General features: G+C 39.1%; 1 protein-coding gene across 6 annotated transcripts in view; it reads left to right on the top strand.

Annotated features, from left to right (window-relative positions):
- The window catches only part of Runx1t1 (RUNX1 partner transcriptional co-repressor 1), a 145,062-nt gene that overhangs the window by 113,841 nt on the left and 13,449 nt on the right, over window positions 1–17,772 (top strand). For 5 of the 6 annotated variants that reach the window (XM_032905663.1, XM_032905653.1, XM_032905691.1 and 2 more), the window contains 3 exons: window positions 2,757–2,842; window positions 3,396–3,597; window positions 13,641–13,709. In XM_032905663.1, the coding sequence (XP_032761554.1) occupies window positions 2,757–2,842; window positions 3,396–3,597; window positions 13,641–13,709 (357 nt within the window). Of the gene's footprint in view, window positions 1–2,756; window positions 2,843–3,395; window positions 3,598–13,640; window positions 15,036–17,772 lie in introns of those variants that run through there. The other variant, XM_032905683.1, reaches the window with a different exon arrangement.

Here is a 17,772-nt window from a genome sequence, read left to right as displayed (position 1 = left end):
AGTGCCAAGTATCTCAGGAATGGGAAGTGTTTCTTTTATTAAGTGATATTTATTCATGCTTCTGTCCATTGTTACAGCCTTTGTGTTATCAGTATGATCAAAACGATCATACTGGGGCTGAGAACTTAAGCGTGTGAAATTGAGATACTGATGAATGTAAACATTCACTTTCTTATTTTTTTCCTTGTCTTATTCAATTAGACCTAGCCATGACCCCCAGACTTCAAATGCATTGAACCAGTCCTATATTTCTTCACCAAAACCTGGGGATCAAACATGTTTCTATTATAATTATTATCATTATTATTATTATTATTATTATTATTATTATTATTGTGAGATGAAGACTAACACTGCTACATAAATGCTGAACTGCTTTTATCTGTAGATATCCTATTACTCCTTAAGTATCTTGGGTGTTAAGCACGTGTATCAGTATTGATTTAGTGTTCTGAAGTCTTGATGTATTTGTGACTTCCATAATTCTTGATCCTCACAGGCAAATATCTAGATGCCAGTGTCATGAGTGTCCCTGTCACATTTATATTCTTATCACTCTCTAGTTGTTTTCGATGATGACTAATTTTAACATTAGTGCTTCTTTTCCCTGAAAACACAGGCAAAAAATAAGTCAACAAAAATTACATATTTGCAAACATTTCAACTTGAAATAATCACAACAAACAGAGCAATAACTAAATATTACTTTCCCTTGGTTTCTTTTCTATTATGCAAATCAGTAAAACATATTTGTAGTTTTCCTTTTTTACCAATAGGTGGCATTAACAATTTTAACTTTTGAAATGTATCTAGAATATTTTCTAATTGGAGAGAAATAATGCAAAACATCTTATACTTAGCACTTTTTTAGCCTAAGAAAGAACTTTCATGAATTTATTTAATCCAATCCATTGTAGATGTACATATATTCATGAATGAAAACAGCCTTGTGATTCATCAGAGTTTTTTCCCTCTAAATCAGCTCAGAAAAAGATTTCAGACCACTTACGTGTCACAGTAAGTGGAACACAGAGTCTCGAAAGTCTAGTGTCATTCAGATCTTGCAGAACATACTCAGTGTCTAGGAACTGCAGACTTGCCAGCCCTGGTTTTCTGTTAGCATAGGACTGTGAGGAATGGGAACCAACGGCAGCGATTCAGCCATCTAAAGTGGAAAATGATGTCATAGACTAGTTGCCTTTCTTTGACAGAATGGAAAGGTCTTTGTCCCCAGTTGTTTCTGCATCGGACCCTTTGCCCTTTCAGTGAGACATATGGACTTTGTGTTCTTATGAGTATCTCTGTTCACTTCTTCCAGCCATTAATGTTGGTGTTGAGCTGGGAGTAGTCCACATCTGTTATTTCACACTGAGCTGAGCTGAGTCAGGTAGATCGGCCATGAGTTCTAAGCCAGCCTGGGCTACAATGAGACCATTAGGGAAAACAAAACTTGGTGCCCACTTAGTAAACATTTCCATGTTGTCTTGTATTTGTGTGGACCCATGGTTGTATGGTGTACAAATCAACATTGGGTATCTTTCTCAATTCCTGTCTCTTACTTTTTAACAAAGTCTCTCCCTGAACCTAGAGCTCACTAATATTTTTTAGGCTGCTTGGACAGTGAGGTCTAGGAAAACTACTGTCTCTGCCTTCCTGAAAACTAGAATTAAAAATGTGTACTTTTTTTTTTTTTTTAAATATGGCCACTGACAATCCAAATTTAGGTTCTCTTGCTTCTATGGCAAGTATCTTGTTGACTGAGCCATCCACCCAGCCCATGTTTTGTTGACTGAGCCATCTTCCCAGCCCATGTTATGTTACTTTTTCAGGGTAGCAATGATACGAACAGGCTTATTACACATGATTTTTGAATTAGAACTTTCAGTTTCTTGTCTTGAAAGTTTACTAATTATTTAGTAACTGGCATGTCGATTCTTTTCTTTCTTTCTTTTCTTTTTCTTTTATAAATGTATGGTATGGCGTTATGTATAGTGGTTCAGGCTTAAATTCCCAGCACTTCCTAGAGTGAAACAGAGAGATTGAGAGTTCAAGGCCAGCCTGGGCTTCAAAATGAGTTCTATGCCTGTCAGCTCCTCATGGTGAGACCCTGTTTCTAAAAACAAACAAACACACAAACAAACAAAAAACCAATAAAACAACTAAAAATAAAAGGAAGATCTCATTTCTTCTCACTGTTTATATTTTGATAAGTTAAATGATCATCTGTAGCGTTCATATCATCTAAGCTTTTAATCACAGGCTTTGTTGGATACATATAGTAAGATTGTATGCACCTATAACTGTTGAAATGTGCGATTTTTGCCATGCTTCTTTTGAAAAGGTATAGGCCCACCCATGTAAAATAGGTTATGCTGTTCTTATTTTTAATGCACCATAGCCAGATTTGATGCTGGATTGACTGATTGATTGCTGGGAATTGAACCCAGGACTTCACCATACTAAATCCAGTCTCTTAACAGCAGCAGCAGCAAAAACAACAACAACAACAACAACAACAACAACACAACAACAACAACAACACCTTCCTTATTGCTTCAAACACAAGAAACAGGAGCCTAGATTCTCACGTTCTTTTAGCGTTGAGGAATGCTGTGTAGATAACCAGCTCTCAGCTGCGGGATCACTTACCAGAGTCGCATTTTGTGTTCACGTCCGGCAGTGTTGCTCTGGGCTGATTGCTGATGGACTGTGTGCTGGAGTCTTGGGGGATTAAGCCTTCTTCTCTCCATTTGTAGGGTTACATGGCACACGTCAAGAAGAAATGATTGACCACAGACTAACAGACAGAGAATGGGCAGAAGAGTGGAAGCATCTCGATCATGTAAGACATCAGTAATCTTTTGGGCTAAAAATGTTTTACAAGCAAGCGACGAGAGGTTTTCCAAGTGCTTTGAAAGTAATTAATTTCCTGTTCTGGAGGGGGAGGGGGAGTGAGTTAGAATATTTGATGTAGAACATGGGGTCTGTTTTATAAATGTATGTGAAAGCTACTTAAGAGAAATACTAGACCTTGGGAGGAGGCAAATCAGCAAGCCACTGTTTTATTGTGAAAGGGCCACTTAGATTGTAGCTTGATGAGCGCTGTATTGGGAAGGATGAATTTACTATGTAGCACTATGATGTAAGCATCTACCTGTTGTGACTCCATCCATGCCCCCTCTTTTGTCCCTCCTCATTTCCATCGAACTCGATCAGTTATTGGGTCTGATTTCAGACATCAGAAGTCTCGCACTAAAGCTTTCAGAGAGAAAGCATCATGCTTCCTTGGCTTTTGTGTTTTAAAGTGCAAGACTTTGTGTTCCGTCACTCATCCAAGCTTTACCTCTGTGGCGATTTGTATAACTCACCCCCGCTCCCCACTATTTCTCTCATAGCTGTTAAACTGCATAATGGACATGGTAGAGAAGACGAGGCGATCCCTCACTGTACTAAGACGATGTCAGGAAGCAGACCGGGAGGAACTGAATTACTGGATCCGGAGGTACAGTGATGCTGAGGACTTGAAAAAGGGCGGCAGCGGTAGCAGCAGTCACTCCAGGCAGCAGAGCCCCGTCAATCCGGACCCAGTCGCATTAGGTACTTTTATTTTGTTTTTTTGTTTTTTATTGAGCACCATTAACACCTATTTCATATTCTATTCATAATGACTCTATTTTTTTTAAATGTGTGTTTGTGAAAATATAAGGTGCTGAAGGAATTTAAGGACCATAAACACTTTCTGTGTCCTTGATATTGAGGAAAGTAGGCGGACTGGTGTATTAAGAAATGGTAATGAAACTCAAACTTTTTCCAGGTCAATCACTGATTCATATCTGAACTAGAGCATGCCCTCCTTCCTTAGATGGTTGTTAGGATACTGCCTCAAACCTGTCAGCACACAAGCTCAGCCATGGCCTGAGGTGCCAACATTTCTAACTAGAGTCTTAGGAAACTCTTTAAAAGAATATACTTTTGGAGTGTGTGTGTGTGTGTGTGTGTGTGTGTGTGCACGCGCATGTGTGTTTATACATGTGGAGGACACAAGAGGACATAAGTGCCTCTGGAATTGGAGTTACTGGTGGTTGTAGGTTGCCTCACATGGTTGCTGAACTCAGATCCTCTGGAAGAGCAATACGTGCTTGTAACTCTGAGCTCTCTCTCTCTCTCTTCACCATCTTTTCTTTTCTTTTCTTTTTTTTTTAATTAACTTGAGTATTTCTTATATACATTTCGAGTGTTATTCCCTTTCCCTGTTTCCGGGCAAACATCCCCCTTCCCCCTCCCCCCCCCACTTACCAGTGCTTCCCCCCCCCCCCCCCCCCCCACCCCCCCCCTCCCCACCCCTCCCCATTGCCGCCCCCCCCCAACAGTCTAGTTCACTGGGGTTCAGTCTTTAGCAGGACCCAGGGCTTCCCCTGCCTAGTGCTCTTACTAGGATATTCATTGCTACCTATGAGGTCAGAGTCCAGGGTCAGTCCATGTATAGTCTTTTAGGTAGTGGCTTAGTCCCTGGAAGCTCTGGTTGCTTGGCATTGTTGTCCATATGGGGTCTCGAGCCCCTTCAAGCTCTTCCAGTTCTTTCTCTGATTCCTTCAACGGGGGTCCTATTCTCAATTCAGTGGTTTGCTGCTGGCATACGCCTCTGTGTTTGCTGTATTCTGGCTGTGTCTCTCAGGAGAGATCTACATCCGCTCCTGTCGGCCTGCACTTCTTTGCTTCATCCATCTTGTCTAATTGGATGGCTGTATATGCATGGGCCACATGTGGGCAGGCTCTGAATGGGTGTTCCTTCTGTGTCTGTTTTAATCTTTGCCTCTCTATTCCTGCCAAGGGTATTCTTGTTCGCTTTTAAAGAAGGAGTGAAGCATTCACATTTTGATCATCTGTCTTGAGTTTCATTTGTTCTAGGCATCTAGGGTAATTCAAGCATTTGGGCTAATAGCCACTTATCAATGAGTGCATACCATGTGTGTTTTTCTGTGATTGGGTTACCTCACTCAGGATGATATTTTCCAGTTCACCATTTGCCTATGAATTTCATAAAGTCATTGTTTTTGATAGCTGAGTAATATTCCATTGTGTAGATGTACTACATTTTCTGTATCCATTCCTCTGTTGAAGGGCATCTGGGTTCTTTCCAGCTTCTGGCTATTATAAATAAGGCTGCATGGAACATAGTGGAGCACGTGTCTTTTTTATATGTTGGGGCATCTTTTGGGTATATGCCCAAGAGAGGTATAGCTGGATCCTCAGGCAGTTCAATGTCCAATTTTCTGAGGAACCTCCAGACTGATTTCCAGAATGGTTGTACCAGTCTGCAATCCCACCAACAATGGAGGAGTGTTCCTCTTTCTCCGATCCTCGCCAGCATCTGCTGTCACCTGAGTTTTTGATCTTAGCCATTCTCACTGTTCACCATCTTTTCTAAGTTGTAATAGGACCTAGTCTGGAGAAGACAGTCCTATTCTGTTGCTATGTCTCGTCAAACAAACAGAAGCCAGCTTTTCCCAGAGTCCCACTGGATGGGAGACAAGAATGCTATACAGTGTGCTTATGCCATGTGAAAATTAATGATTAAGAAAGGTAGCTCTCCTATTATTTATCTTCTTGGAGATGGTTTACTCTTGATTTTACTACCTCTAGTTTATATAATGGGACTGTGTTATGACTATAGGAAACTATATTTAGTGTTGATATTTGTAGATTGTCAAGAGCAAAAATAGAATATAGTCTTAGAGATACTAAAAGATAAATTCCACCTGAAGGAATTTCAAGTGGCCTGAGAACTTGTCCTTAAATGAGTGATGACTTTCATAGTTTACATTGCTAGCCATTGTGTGTGTGCACTCAGTGTCTCAGCAGAGTAGAGAGATGGACTTGTATGGTCCCTCATTCTCTCTTCTTCTCGTATGTGTTTAGCTCATACCACTGAGCCAGCTTATTATTGCATATAGTCTCTTCTGGAAAAATGAAATGAATACCCCATATACAGAATAAAACTATAACTTTGAATCATTGAGGCCGAAGACGAAAAAAAAAAAAAAAAGAAAAAACCCTCAAATCAAATATTTATCTGGCTATTGATTTCACATTATCCTTTTTAAAAATAAAATTATTCCAAGCTACACAGCTTCCTTTGCACTTAGATTTGTGGATTTCTGCAAATCCTTGAAGGCTAAATGCTCATTACCATAATAAATATTAAAGAAAGAAGCATTCTTAGCCATGTAATTTACCCAACAGGCATTATTCCGAGGAGTTACCAACAAAACGGTATTATTTGTCAGGTTGCATTAAGGCGTGTAATGAAAACAGAATTAAGCCTGATTTAAACTGGTTTTGGTCTAAACAAAACTATGTGGAGCTAAATGCAACGAGCATCTTGTTTTTATTTTCTTATTGTGAAGAAAAATTGGCTAATGTGGCAGATTTGCTAAGAAAAGCAAAAGGTGGTATTTGTAAACGGACGTAGGCAAACATTGAGAGCTCTAAAGCAGGTACGCCCTCTGGAATAGAACCATGCAGCGTGAATTGTCTCTGAGGCACAGGCTCTCTGAGTCAGCCGTTGAACTTCCTTTGTGTGTGTATCATGATTGAGGGACTATAATGAAGATTCTTCACTCTGGCCTTGAGGAAGAGAGAGGCAAAGGTCCAACTGAGGTCCCTCACTGGGACCTGCTCTCCAGTGCTAAAGAAATTTCAGAAAACTCACTGGAGTCTGACCAGCTCTGGTGAGCATTCACACCCTCCAGAAAGACAGCCTCAGGTCTCTGATACGGAAACTGAAATAAGAAACTTGACCTACGAAAAGCTGTCCCACGGCTGTGCACAAGTTGTTGCTTATAGCAGTGTTTGGTGAGTTTATATTTTTGATAAAGTTAAGCCGTCACTTTGGCCTTAGGCACTTAGAGGCTATACTCTTCAAAGGCCTCATAATATTTTGCATTTCGTTGCATAGACTATTAGAACTTTTGGACACAGATCAATAGACTGCATAGCATACTACAATGGAACTACCATAATTGTTAAGAGCTGTGCAGTTCCCGGGTTCTAGCATCCAGTAATTATTTTCCTTGTGCTCCTTTGCTGCTTGATGTGTGAAGTCTTTGAATGAGAGGATGGGTCGTTTATAATCAGAGACCACAATTATTTACATAAATTGCTTCCTGTCTTCCAGGGTTTAGAACTGAAGGTCTGAATGTGTGTAGTCAAAAGATTGTGAATTATTGGCAAATGCATCCATTTTCTATTCCTGGAAAGTGTTTAATGAGATTCCTGTGGATAGAGAAAGCTATGGTAGCTTTCTATACATGCAGATGCCATTATACTGTAAGTCGTTTATCTTCTGAAGTTTGAAATGGTTGGTCTCAAATGAGACCTTCAGAATATATTATAAAAGATATATTTGGCTCAAATCCAGCCCTCCTCCCATCCCTAATTTGGAAATAGCGGGGTTGTTTAGAAATACACACATTCTCCACATTTGTAAATGGTGTTTAGAGGTCTGCATGAAGGAAGATCTAGTCTCTAGGACTGATGTGCTGTGCTTGTTTGACTCAATCCCAGCATCACCTTTGAAATGCATCCACAGGATTGAGTCAGTGAGGAGAATCGAAAAATAATGCGATTAATCTACCACTAATTGAATTTTAGAAGTTTTCTCCAGATACGAAATAGAGACTCTGTTGTGAATATCTTCTGAATTTTAAACGCAGAGAACATACTGATCTCATCATACTGTCTTCATTCTTTAAATAAAATGCAAGTTGATATCTTAAAGTACTTTTTTTTCCTTGTAACTCAGCCCAACATCCAACTTGCTATGCAGTTGGCATGGCCTTGAACTTCTCATCCTCTTACCTCTTTCTCTAAAATGCTAGGATTTTGGGCAAGTTCACTACTCTTGCCTCAAAGGACTTTTCAAAACAAGATTTTTTTTCATTTGGGAAATTTGTTATTTTTGTTATTCCTCCTTTGCTGTCCAGAAAAATCTCTATTCAACGGCTAAAAACTTTAGTAAACTATTCCTCAATCTCTCGCTTGTCTTGTTAAAGTACGACCCTTCTACCTTTATGCTTTGCAGTCTGATGTACTTGCCTGACAGGGGCTAGGTAGTAGGGTGAGAATTGGCAGACTGCATCATTGATTCAGATTGGCTGCCTGATCCTTGCTTTGTTCCCTGAGTGTTTGAGTACCCTTCCTTCTGTGCATCCCCTCTCCTGGTATCCTGCTGCTTGAATTCTTCTTTTGGATCCTAAGATTTTATTTACTTTAAATTACTTTGTGTTTTACTTGCTTGCAAATATTCTAGAGTCTTTGTACAGTTCCCTGTATACCTCCTTTTTTTTTTTTTTTTTTTTTTTTGGAGAACATTTGATAACTCTTTAGAAAAAGGTTTTTATTAAGGGTTATCTAATGGCGGGGTTAAGGCTACCATCAGGAAACTAACACATGGAACTCTGAAGTCCGACGCATTGTTTTCTTGTGGTTTTTGAAAGAATATTGAGTTGGTGGGGCAGCGATGTAGAAAGTGCCTCTGTATTTGTTCTGGGAAGAGGCTTTTTTCTTTGTTTGTTTTTTTTTTTTGTTTTTTTTTTTGTTTGTTTGTTTGTTTGTTTGTTTGTTTATTTATTTTTACCAGAAATGAGTTGGGTTGATTTAAGTGGGAGGAAAAACAAGGCTGGACTTTCATTAAAAGGTCAGCCTTTCAAGAATGTTTGAAATGACTGAGGAGATCATATTTAAAAGTCACTCCGTTGGCAAGGTGTGTATGGTCAAAGCAGCACTGAATTGCTATGTTCCTTCTGGGCTTATCCAGCTTGTCCTTAAAGTGCAGATTCTGGGTTGATTCTACATTTGAGTTCTTGGTTCCCTCTACACTTGGGGGTTCTCTCATGTCACAAATTTCACTGGGCTTCAGTTTCCTCACCTCCAAAAGGAATGCACGTGTTGCAGGCAGTTCTACCAGTATTAAGTGGCATAACATGTAAAATTAAGGGGGTGTGTCCTGACACAGATAAATACTAATATTGTGGTGCTTGTCAAAAGTTGGTAGAATTTTTGAGGGGGAAGAGGACTCGCCATCCGAGCTTGCAACATGATAGTCAATTCTCAGATACTTTTTTCAGCTAAAAAAATATATACATATACATATACATATATATCCCAGCATGGATTTTATTGGCAGAGATATTTAAAAAGGAATTTTGCCTTAAACATAATGCTGTATTTAATTCGTCATCCATGACTATAGAAAAAGTTTTTTCTCAACCAAAGAAGCACTCATTCTTCATTCTCTACTGCCAGAACATAAAAACCATAAACAAGTTGTTCAGAGCAGAGCTGTGTGTAAAATTTGGATTTGTATACACCGGCATTGACTCTGTAATCACATCATGAAGTTCATCTCATGGCCACATAGCAGAGTCTATAGGGCAAATGCCTGTCATGTCTTAAACGTTTGCTTTCTCTAATGATACTGTGTTTAAAACACTGAAAGTAAAGATGTCTATATTCTCAGTAGGTGTCATAAGGGATGGTTCTTCCCAGAACCTAAGGGGTGCTCATTGATAAAGATGGATATTGTAAAGCAGCAACTAGTTTTGAGGCTCTGTGGGGGTTTCCACAAGAGGGCGTTGAGATTTCTAAATCAATTACCCTTAACAAACCCCAAAAGGAGCATTTGTGAGGACGAAATTACGTAACCTATTTTCTCTTTTATTGATCCCTGTAATAGATATGATCATGATCACAGACTCATTCTGCACACTGCAGGATGAAGGCCATGCCTAGGTGCTGCCAAGCTTTGAGCATTGGTCAGATGATGTCACATTGGTTCTCCAAAGGCTCTCAGCTCACCCCTTCATGTATACGGATGGTGGCCCTTGCTGTATCCAATGGTCTCCATCCTGTTGTAAATAGAGTGTATCTCCCATCTCCTCCACACATCCTGGACCTCTTCTTTTCCTTTTCTTCTAACATTTCCTCTCATGGCTCCTTCTGTTGATGAGGGGTCTTGTTGTCCTCTGGGGGTTGCCACCTCCTCTTCCCTTTATCTCCAAACAATTTGTACTTCAAAGCAAGCAAATTTAACATAAAAGGAGTGTTCTTCTCATATTGTGTACATGTTTTACATTTGAAATTCAATCTTGATTGATGCCCCATCTCCTTCAACTGTTGAGTTTTAGAAGAACTATCCATTTTTATAGCAACTGCTATTTTAAAGATAGTTTACAAAGAAGTTAGTAGTTACAAATATGTTTCTTTGAAACGAGCTAGAGTCTTAGAATTTTTCTCTCTAGATAAGCCAGAATTTTAACAGTTGAGTCATAGAAGTATTATCTCTTTTCTCCTATTTATCAACATCAGGACTTTTTCTTTCTTTTTTTTTTATTGTCTCATAAGCTCCTTTGCTTACACAGCTTCTACTACTCAGTTAGTCACTGCTTCTTAACCAGAAGATAGTTAATCTTGAAATTGTAAGTACGTAATCAAAAGATATGTTAAATATATTAATTGTGTGGTTTCTGTGGCCTGTTAAATTGTAATATTTGATGGGAAAGCAAATAGCTTCTGAGGCGTACCTATTGACTGTTCTGTTCTTCCTGTTGTTAGTCCTGATGTTCAGCAAAAGTTCCATGACTTAGAACTAGAGACGCTGCTATGAAAAGTGTGTGTGTGTGTGTGTGTGTGTGTGTGTGTGTGTGTGTGTGTTAATTCTACAACTTTGAAAAAAAACACTTTTAGAAATTAGCATTATGGGCTGGAGAGATGGCTCAGTGGTTAAAAGCACTGACTGCTCTTCCAGAGGTCTTGAGTTCAATTCCCAGCAACCACATGGTGGCTCACAGCCATCTGCAATGGGATCCTACTCTGTCTTCTGGTGCGTCTAAAAATAGCTACAGGATTATGAAAGCTGCTCTTCACAATTGGCTTCAGTATTTCTTTTTAGGAGTTGGGTCTTTGTGGATACCAAGGTGCGTCATTTAGAGAAATGTAGCCAGAGTAAGACATAATGGATACCAAGATATCCACTGCAAAGCACATGGATGATGAAAAAGTTGACCGAATCCTAAAGAATTTAATGGAGATTGAATATACACATGGTTTAAGTAACATTCGTGAAAATTTTATTTGTGTAATTTTAAGTATCTGCTTCCAAGGAGGACAGTGAACTGGTACCTATAGGAACAATTTCAATCCAACACAGAAAGCAATATGCTTACACTTAAATTCTTTGGGGTGCATTTGCATTCTGCAGGCTTCTCCAGAGCTTCCTTGAAGGTCGCGTGCTATGTGGTTGAGCACTGGGAGATGCAGTCCCTGCAGTGTTTTCCTCTTCCTAGTTCCTTACAAAGAGTATCTTTCCTCACTGGTGAGGATGATAAGCAGAAGCAGTGATCGCAATTCCTCCTTTTGCCTCAGAGTTTATTTATCTGTGTCTCCTCAGTTTGCAAGTGGGACAGCTCAAACGTGGAGAAATCAACTTGCTTGCTGCCCCAGGGTAGTAGCCAACACTTCAGATTTGTTTCTTTCCACTGGATTGTAGTCCTGCTTCTCTTTTCTTTGTGCTGACTGGAATTAGTAGTTAGCATCTGTCGTGTCTGCACTTTGGACAGCGGTGTGGCCTTTCCATCATTTATAATAATGCTTGCTTATTTACCAAAAGGTAGTTGTTAAACTGGTGAACTTTCTTTACCCTGCTTAATGAAACGAATGAAAGCAAAAAGAACCCATCCCTTGCTCCTTTCAGGTGTTGGCTTTTATTGTTGGCTGTAGCCACTACAGATCTGTTGTTATGCTTAAAGAAAGGCATGTTATCCTATGCTAAAGTCTTTAATGGTTAATACTATATCACGTGCTGCATGTGAACTTAACCACATTCCATCTCCTGTGGAAATACCTAGGATGGTACGGAAGGTAAGCTTGAAGAACTTGTTAGCAGCATTGTATAGCCTCTAACTCATGTAGACACCAAATCATTTTATCTAATTTTCTTGAAGAAGAAGAAGAACAACAACAACAAAACAGTTCTTAAATAAAAGGGTTACTTCACGGTTGTTACTTACTTTACAGAATGAGCAATTCCAATAACAACTCACGGGTATACTACTTATTATTACCATATAATTATATATTTGTGTTAATACTATATGATAAGTACTATTTAAGAACTTATTAAGTAGTTGCAAGATTATAATGAAAACTTTTAAAAAGAAATCCTTTATACTTGAAGTAATACTGAAAGAAACAGTTCAGCAATAGATCAGAGGCTTTTGATAGATCCCTCACCAAATTACCATAGGCTATTTAAAATTACCTAGGGAAAATCAGTGTTCTGGCTCACTGATAGTCTGTGTACCATGCTCAGATTTGCATATATTTAAAACATTCATATCTAATGACATAGCTAATGTGGCTGTCATTTTTCTTCTTTTTGGTCTTCTTTAGCTGCATAATAGAAAACTGGACAATATTTTTCTTGTCTTAAACAAAAGCATTCTAATAATGTATTTTTTATAAACGGACAGTTTGTCCTTTGAGAGTTCACATAGGTATATGTATGATATAATTTCAGCTAAAATTTATCATACAGTGATTATTGTAGTTTAAGAAGTTCAATTGATTATTCTCTTTCTTAATCCTTCTGAAGTCTTCTGTCTGATGTAGTAGTACTTGTCTCTAATTCTACCACTTAAGGAGGAATAAAAAAACCTTGAATGCAGTCTTGCATTAAAAATCCAGCATAAAAGACCTGTTTTGCATAAGGAATAAATCGAGTTTGAATATATAGGCTTACATTGAAAATTCAGCATGGAAGACTTGTGTGGCATATTTATTTTCCAACTAGGGAAACCATAACAAACTTTATTTTCAAGGAACATAGAAATATTAAATGTTCACAGTTTTTGTACACATGTGTTATTTGGACGTTAGCATTCTTATGCTTACTGTATTTTCTCAAATTTTTAAAATATGAAAACATAATAAACATAGCATTTAAAATAGAGTTTTATTTCCCCTCTGGACAAAACATGAACCATTTTTCTCACTGGTCAACTGAATGTTCGCAAATCCTTTCTAATACTTCCTGGCTCCCATCTTTCAAACTTATACGATGTAATGTGTGAGAAAGTTGAAATGCACAATAGGATGTTAAAGAAATAAGTGCGAGAGGATTAGCCCCAGAGTGGAACTCACTGGCCATCTATTACGGTAGAATCAGCACTCTGTATAAATTATTTTACCGTATGATTGATTTTTGAATTACAAGTTTCACTTTTATAAGGAGTCACCAACCATAACGTGCTCCAACAATACAAAGTATACCTGTAGACATCATCACCATGAGAAAGTCCTGGGAAGCGTGTTCCCAGCATCACCCTGGATCCTGAAGTGAAGCTGCTATGGGTATGAGTGTGTGATGTGTTTGGACCAGTGACCTTCTCCTTCCCCTGGGTTCTGATGACTAGCTTTGCTATGTTTGCGCACTTTCTTGACGTGAACTATTCAGCCTTTGAACACTGCATTTTTGCAACGAAGCCAAGAGGAGTTGCTTGCTTGGTTCTGCATGAGGCCATGGCAATGCTGATCTGATCGTGCTCTCCTCTCCTCTCCACTGTCTCCTTTCATTTTCGTAGATGCACATCGGGAATTCCTTCACAGGCCTGCGTCTGGATACGTGCCAGAGGAGATCTGGAAGAAAGCTGGTAAGAATTGTTTAAAAACACGAGTTCAGTGTTCTGGCAGCTGTGTGCAGTTGTTAATGCTGTGATGTGAGTAGTGACAAGAGAGGACTTTGCTGCGAACAACAACAATAGCAAAAGCAAAGCAAAACAGAGCAAAAACCACAAAACAAAACAAACTCAGAGGGGAAAAAAAAAACCCTCATTAATATTCTCAAACCAGGCCTGATTAAAACATGAAATAGTTTTTATTTTCATAGCATCTGCTAGTGCCATTATAATTGAAAGACTGGCATGTTTCCTTTATAACCTTCTCTCCTCCCCCCGTTTTGTAGCATCTGTAATGGGTTCAGAGTGAAATTTTGGCACAGGAGGTCTTAACTTGCATGGAGCTTTTCTTTGATGAGGAAAGAAATCCAGTGTTTTAGGAATTAAATTACATACATCAGCATTTTTCTCTGCGTTCTAAAGTCTGACCTAATCTAGTGGACTTGTTAAGGAACTTTGGAAGGATCATTATTTTTCAGTTATAGTCTGGTATTAAAATCACTCTTCTGTGGTATTTAATATTAAGCCATCAGAGCTAAGTTCCGTTTTAAGTTGAGCAACACAGCGACTGGACCTTTAATTTCCACACACGCCATTCATTCACTCCCATTACTGTCTGTTGCTGTGCATGATGGGGTAGATTTGAAGCTTCCCATGACCCACTGACTTGGTATTGGGCTTACAGGTTAGAACGGGTAGACACTCTGTGGAGCACCAGCTAAGCATGAAACCTTTAAAAATCTGCCTCATGAGATCAAAGATAAGCCTGGGTTCAAGAGCCTATGATTATACACAGAACAGATCACAGCCGTGCCTTGGAGCTGCTGAAATTTCAATTGTTAAAACAGTTTCTCTTTGAGAAGGGCTGGGGCCAGTTCCATCCTGTGGACACACAGCTGGCCCAAGCTGTCTTGGGAAAGGGTCTTCGTTGTTATTACTGTTTTTTGGCAAAAGATTTCTCTTTAGCTTTTGGTTGGATTTAGCTGTCTGTAGCTCTTTACCACTTGGTGAATATTTGGTCATGTATACTTTATCCGTGTGTTTTATAAGATGTCTAAGACGCCCTGCTTTTTTGTGAGACTGATAACAGTTTGCTCAAGTCTGATAGAATTACTGTTCCAAAGCTCAGACCTAGAGCTAGAAAGCGTTCTCACATGTTCTCTCTACAAAGCCAATTTAGCCTCTGGATTCATTGCTGTAGCAGGAGTGGTTTGGTGCTCACCTGTGTTATTCACCAATACATTTATCGTCACCCCTATGTGTGTATATATATACACACTACATATAACCAGTTGTGCTAAGAGTCTCAGGGTTCTCCCAAGTTGTTACTAACCTGCCAAGCGTCCCCCCCCACCCCAACCCTAGAAGTTGCTGTATTTTCCCATTGCTTTCTTTTTTCTTTCAACTCCACTTTTGAGGGACCAAGGCCTGCCATTCCAATAAGAGCTACAAAGAATTGTCATTTTGGGTCGCAAAAGGATGAGTTAGGTGAAAACGTCCTTCTCTGTTCCCTTCGTTACCTGTATTTAAGTTCAATTCTTGATTGTTCCTAAAGAGATCGACTGTGAGGTCTTGCATAGTCCAAATTCCCTCTGCTGTTATCTGCTACTAAGTAAGAGCAGATTTTCTTGAATACACCACCTTTCCTGGAAAGTCAGATTGAATAGCTAAGGAATTCCTCCTGGGAGCAACCAACAGACAGCCAATTCAGACGTGTACTTTGTGCTTCCCACGGAATCAAAGTTGTGTTTTGTCTTCTTCTTGGTTTCTTATTTGATGTATGGGAGTCTATGGAATCCTCCATTGTGTCCTTCCCAGTCCACTCTGTATGTTCTCAATCCAGTCTTGATGTAGTTTAGGTTCATGGGTCTTAGACGTTGAGAAAGAACAACTTTGTATCTCTTGTGTCCAGGTAATGCTGAAGATGGAGGGAACCTTGCCAGGAGAGTTTGGTGTTATTTTTAGATGCGTCTTTCATCTGCATCCTTTGTCATTCTAAGATATGGTTAGGTTGTGGTACGGATGACATTTGTTCTTTTCTTACTGTGGTAGCCACTCATCACATCAAGCAGTCTGGACTAACTTTCTATAGATGAATGCTAAATATTAAGGCGTGGATGGGAGCTTTACCTAGAGACCTCTATGAGGTGCTTGTGGGATTTTCCTGGACAGACTTCTTAAAAAGCAGTGAGTGTCAAGGATGTAAGGTTCCTAATGAGTATCAAAGCATCCAGCACATGAGAATACCACAGGTAAAACAGCTCATCAGCAAAGCTTCTTAAACTTGAAAAGGACTCTACAACTTAACTCTGTAAGCAGAAAAACAAAACAAAACCCACACCTAGGTCTAATAGTTCACACCTGTAACCCCTATACTTGAAGACTGAGGCAGAGGGATGGAGCAAGTATGAGGTAGCCTGTGCTACAGGACAAGACCCCATCTCATAAAACCAAGGCAAAAAGCAAGAACAACAAAAGCCCCAAACCAATAAACAAACCTGCCTGCTTTATTTTTTTTAATTTCTTTTTAAGAGAAGCCTATAAAGGGTGCCTTTGCCACAAAAGTGCTATGTTCCATTCTCATGGCAAAAGATAACTAAGCAGAAAATATTTGAAAAATGCCGCATAGACACAACCCTCGGGTAATACAACACAACATATGTAATACAATCACGGGCACTGCCCTCACTCAATTATAACGACTTTATTTTTATTCTTATGTTCACTTCTATTAGGGTGGCAGGTTTGGGAGTTACACACAGTTGTGCCCTGCGGGAAATTGAACCCAGGTCCTCTAGAGGAGCAATCAGTGCCCTCAACTGCTGAGTCCTCTCCCCAGTCCCAGAAATTATAATTATTAAAGTAGTTTTAATTGTGTTTTCCAGTTTTTATGTCATTTTATTTTGATATTATTGTAAACTTGCATAAAAATTAAAAGAAGTAATCCCTTCTCCTTTCATCCTGACTTCACTTTACCATATGTGGATAGTGTTCTCCTTCCCACACTTTTTGTCCTTCTCTCTGCTTCTCTGTTCAGATACACACACACACACACGCACACGCACACACACACACACGCCAATGCACACAAACACACCTTCACACAGACAAAAACATACACAAAAAACCAACACACAAACATACACATACACACAGTCGCACATAACCACACATATCACACATACGCACATACAAATATACACACAAAGGCACACACACACACACATACATATAAACGTACACACTCCAAACACACACACACACACATACACACACACTCAAAAACATAAACATAGTACACATAAATGTAATATACGCACACTCACAAACACACACACAAACAAACATGACCGCATGCACATACACACAAAAACATACCCAAAATACCCATACACACAAACCTACACATGCACACAAACACACACAAATATATACACACTTCACATGTACACATGCATATACAAATAAACACACACATCATGCACACATACACTTAAACATGCACACAACAAATATACACACAGATAGCATACACCCTAACATACATTCATGAACACTCACACAATCGTGTACATACACACACACACACACACACACGAGAGAGAGAGAGAGAGAGAGAGAGAGAGAGAGAGAGAGAGAGAGAGAGAGAGAGAGACCCTATGTAATCCACTGATAGTTTAATGACATTTAATCCATATTTTCAAAAAGTTTACGAACCCTAGCAAACCATGATGGCAACATCCACTTTCCTCTAAAAGTCGTATTTTTAAAAGCAAGAGCAAAGCAAACAAATGAACGCAAAAGTTACAAAGGATCCTTACAAAACTGGAAGGGAAAAAAAAAACCCAACCAAATGTAAAAGTAGTTTTGAGATTGTGACTGAATGTTTTCTTCAGTGTATTTCTTTTCAAAGGATCAGAGAATGTTTGCAGTTGGTAATAAATATGCAAGCACCTTGCAAATGTCCTACCAATTCTCTTTGCTGATCTGTATATGCCTGTGGGATTAGAATAGGAATGCATAATTTAAATATAAATTG

The sequence above is a fragment of the Rattus rattus genome, chromosome 1, assembly GCF_011064425.1.
Source record: "Rattus rattus isolate New Zealand chromosome 1, Rrattus_CSIRO_v1, whole genome shotgun sequence".
Lineage (NCBI taxonomy): Eukaryota > Metazoa > Chordata > Mammalia > Rodentia > Muridae > Rattus > Rattus rattus.
This window is presented reverse-complemented; position numbering and strand designations above follow the sequence as displayed.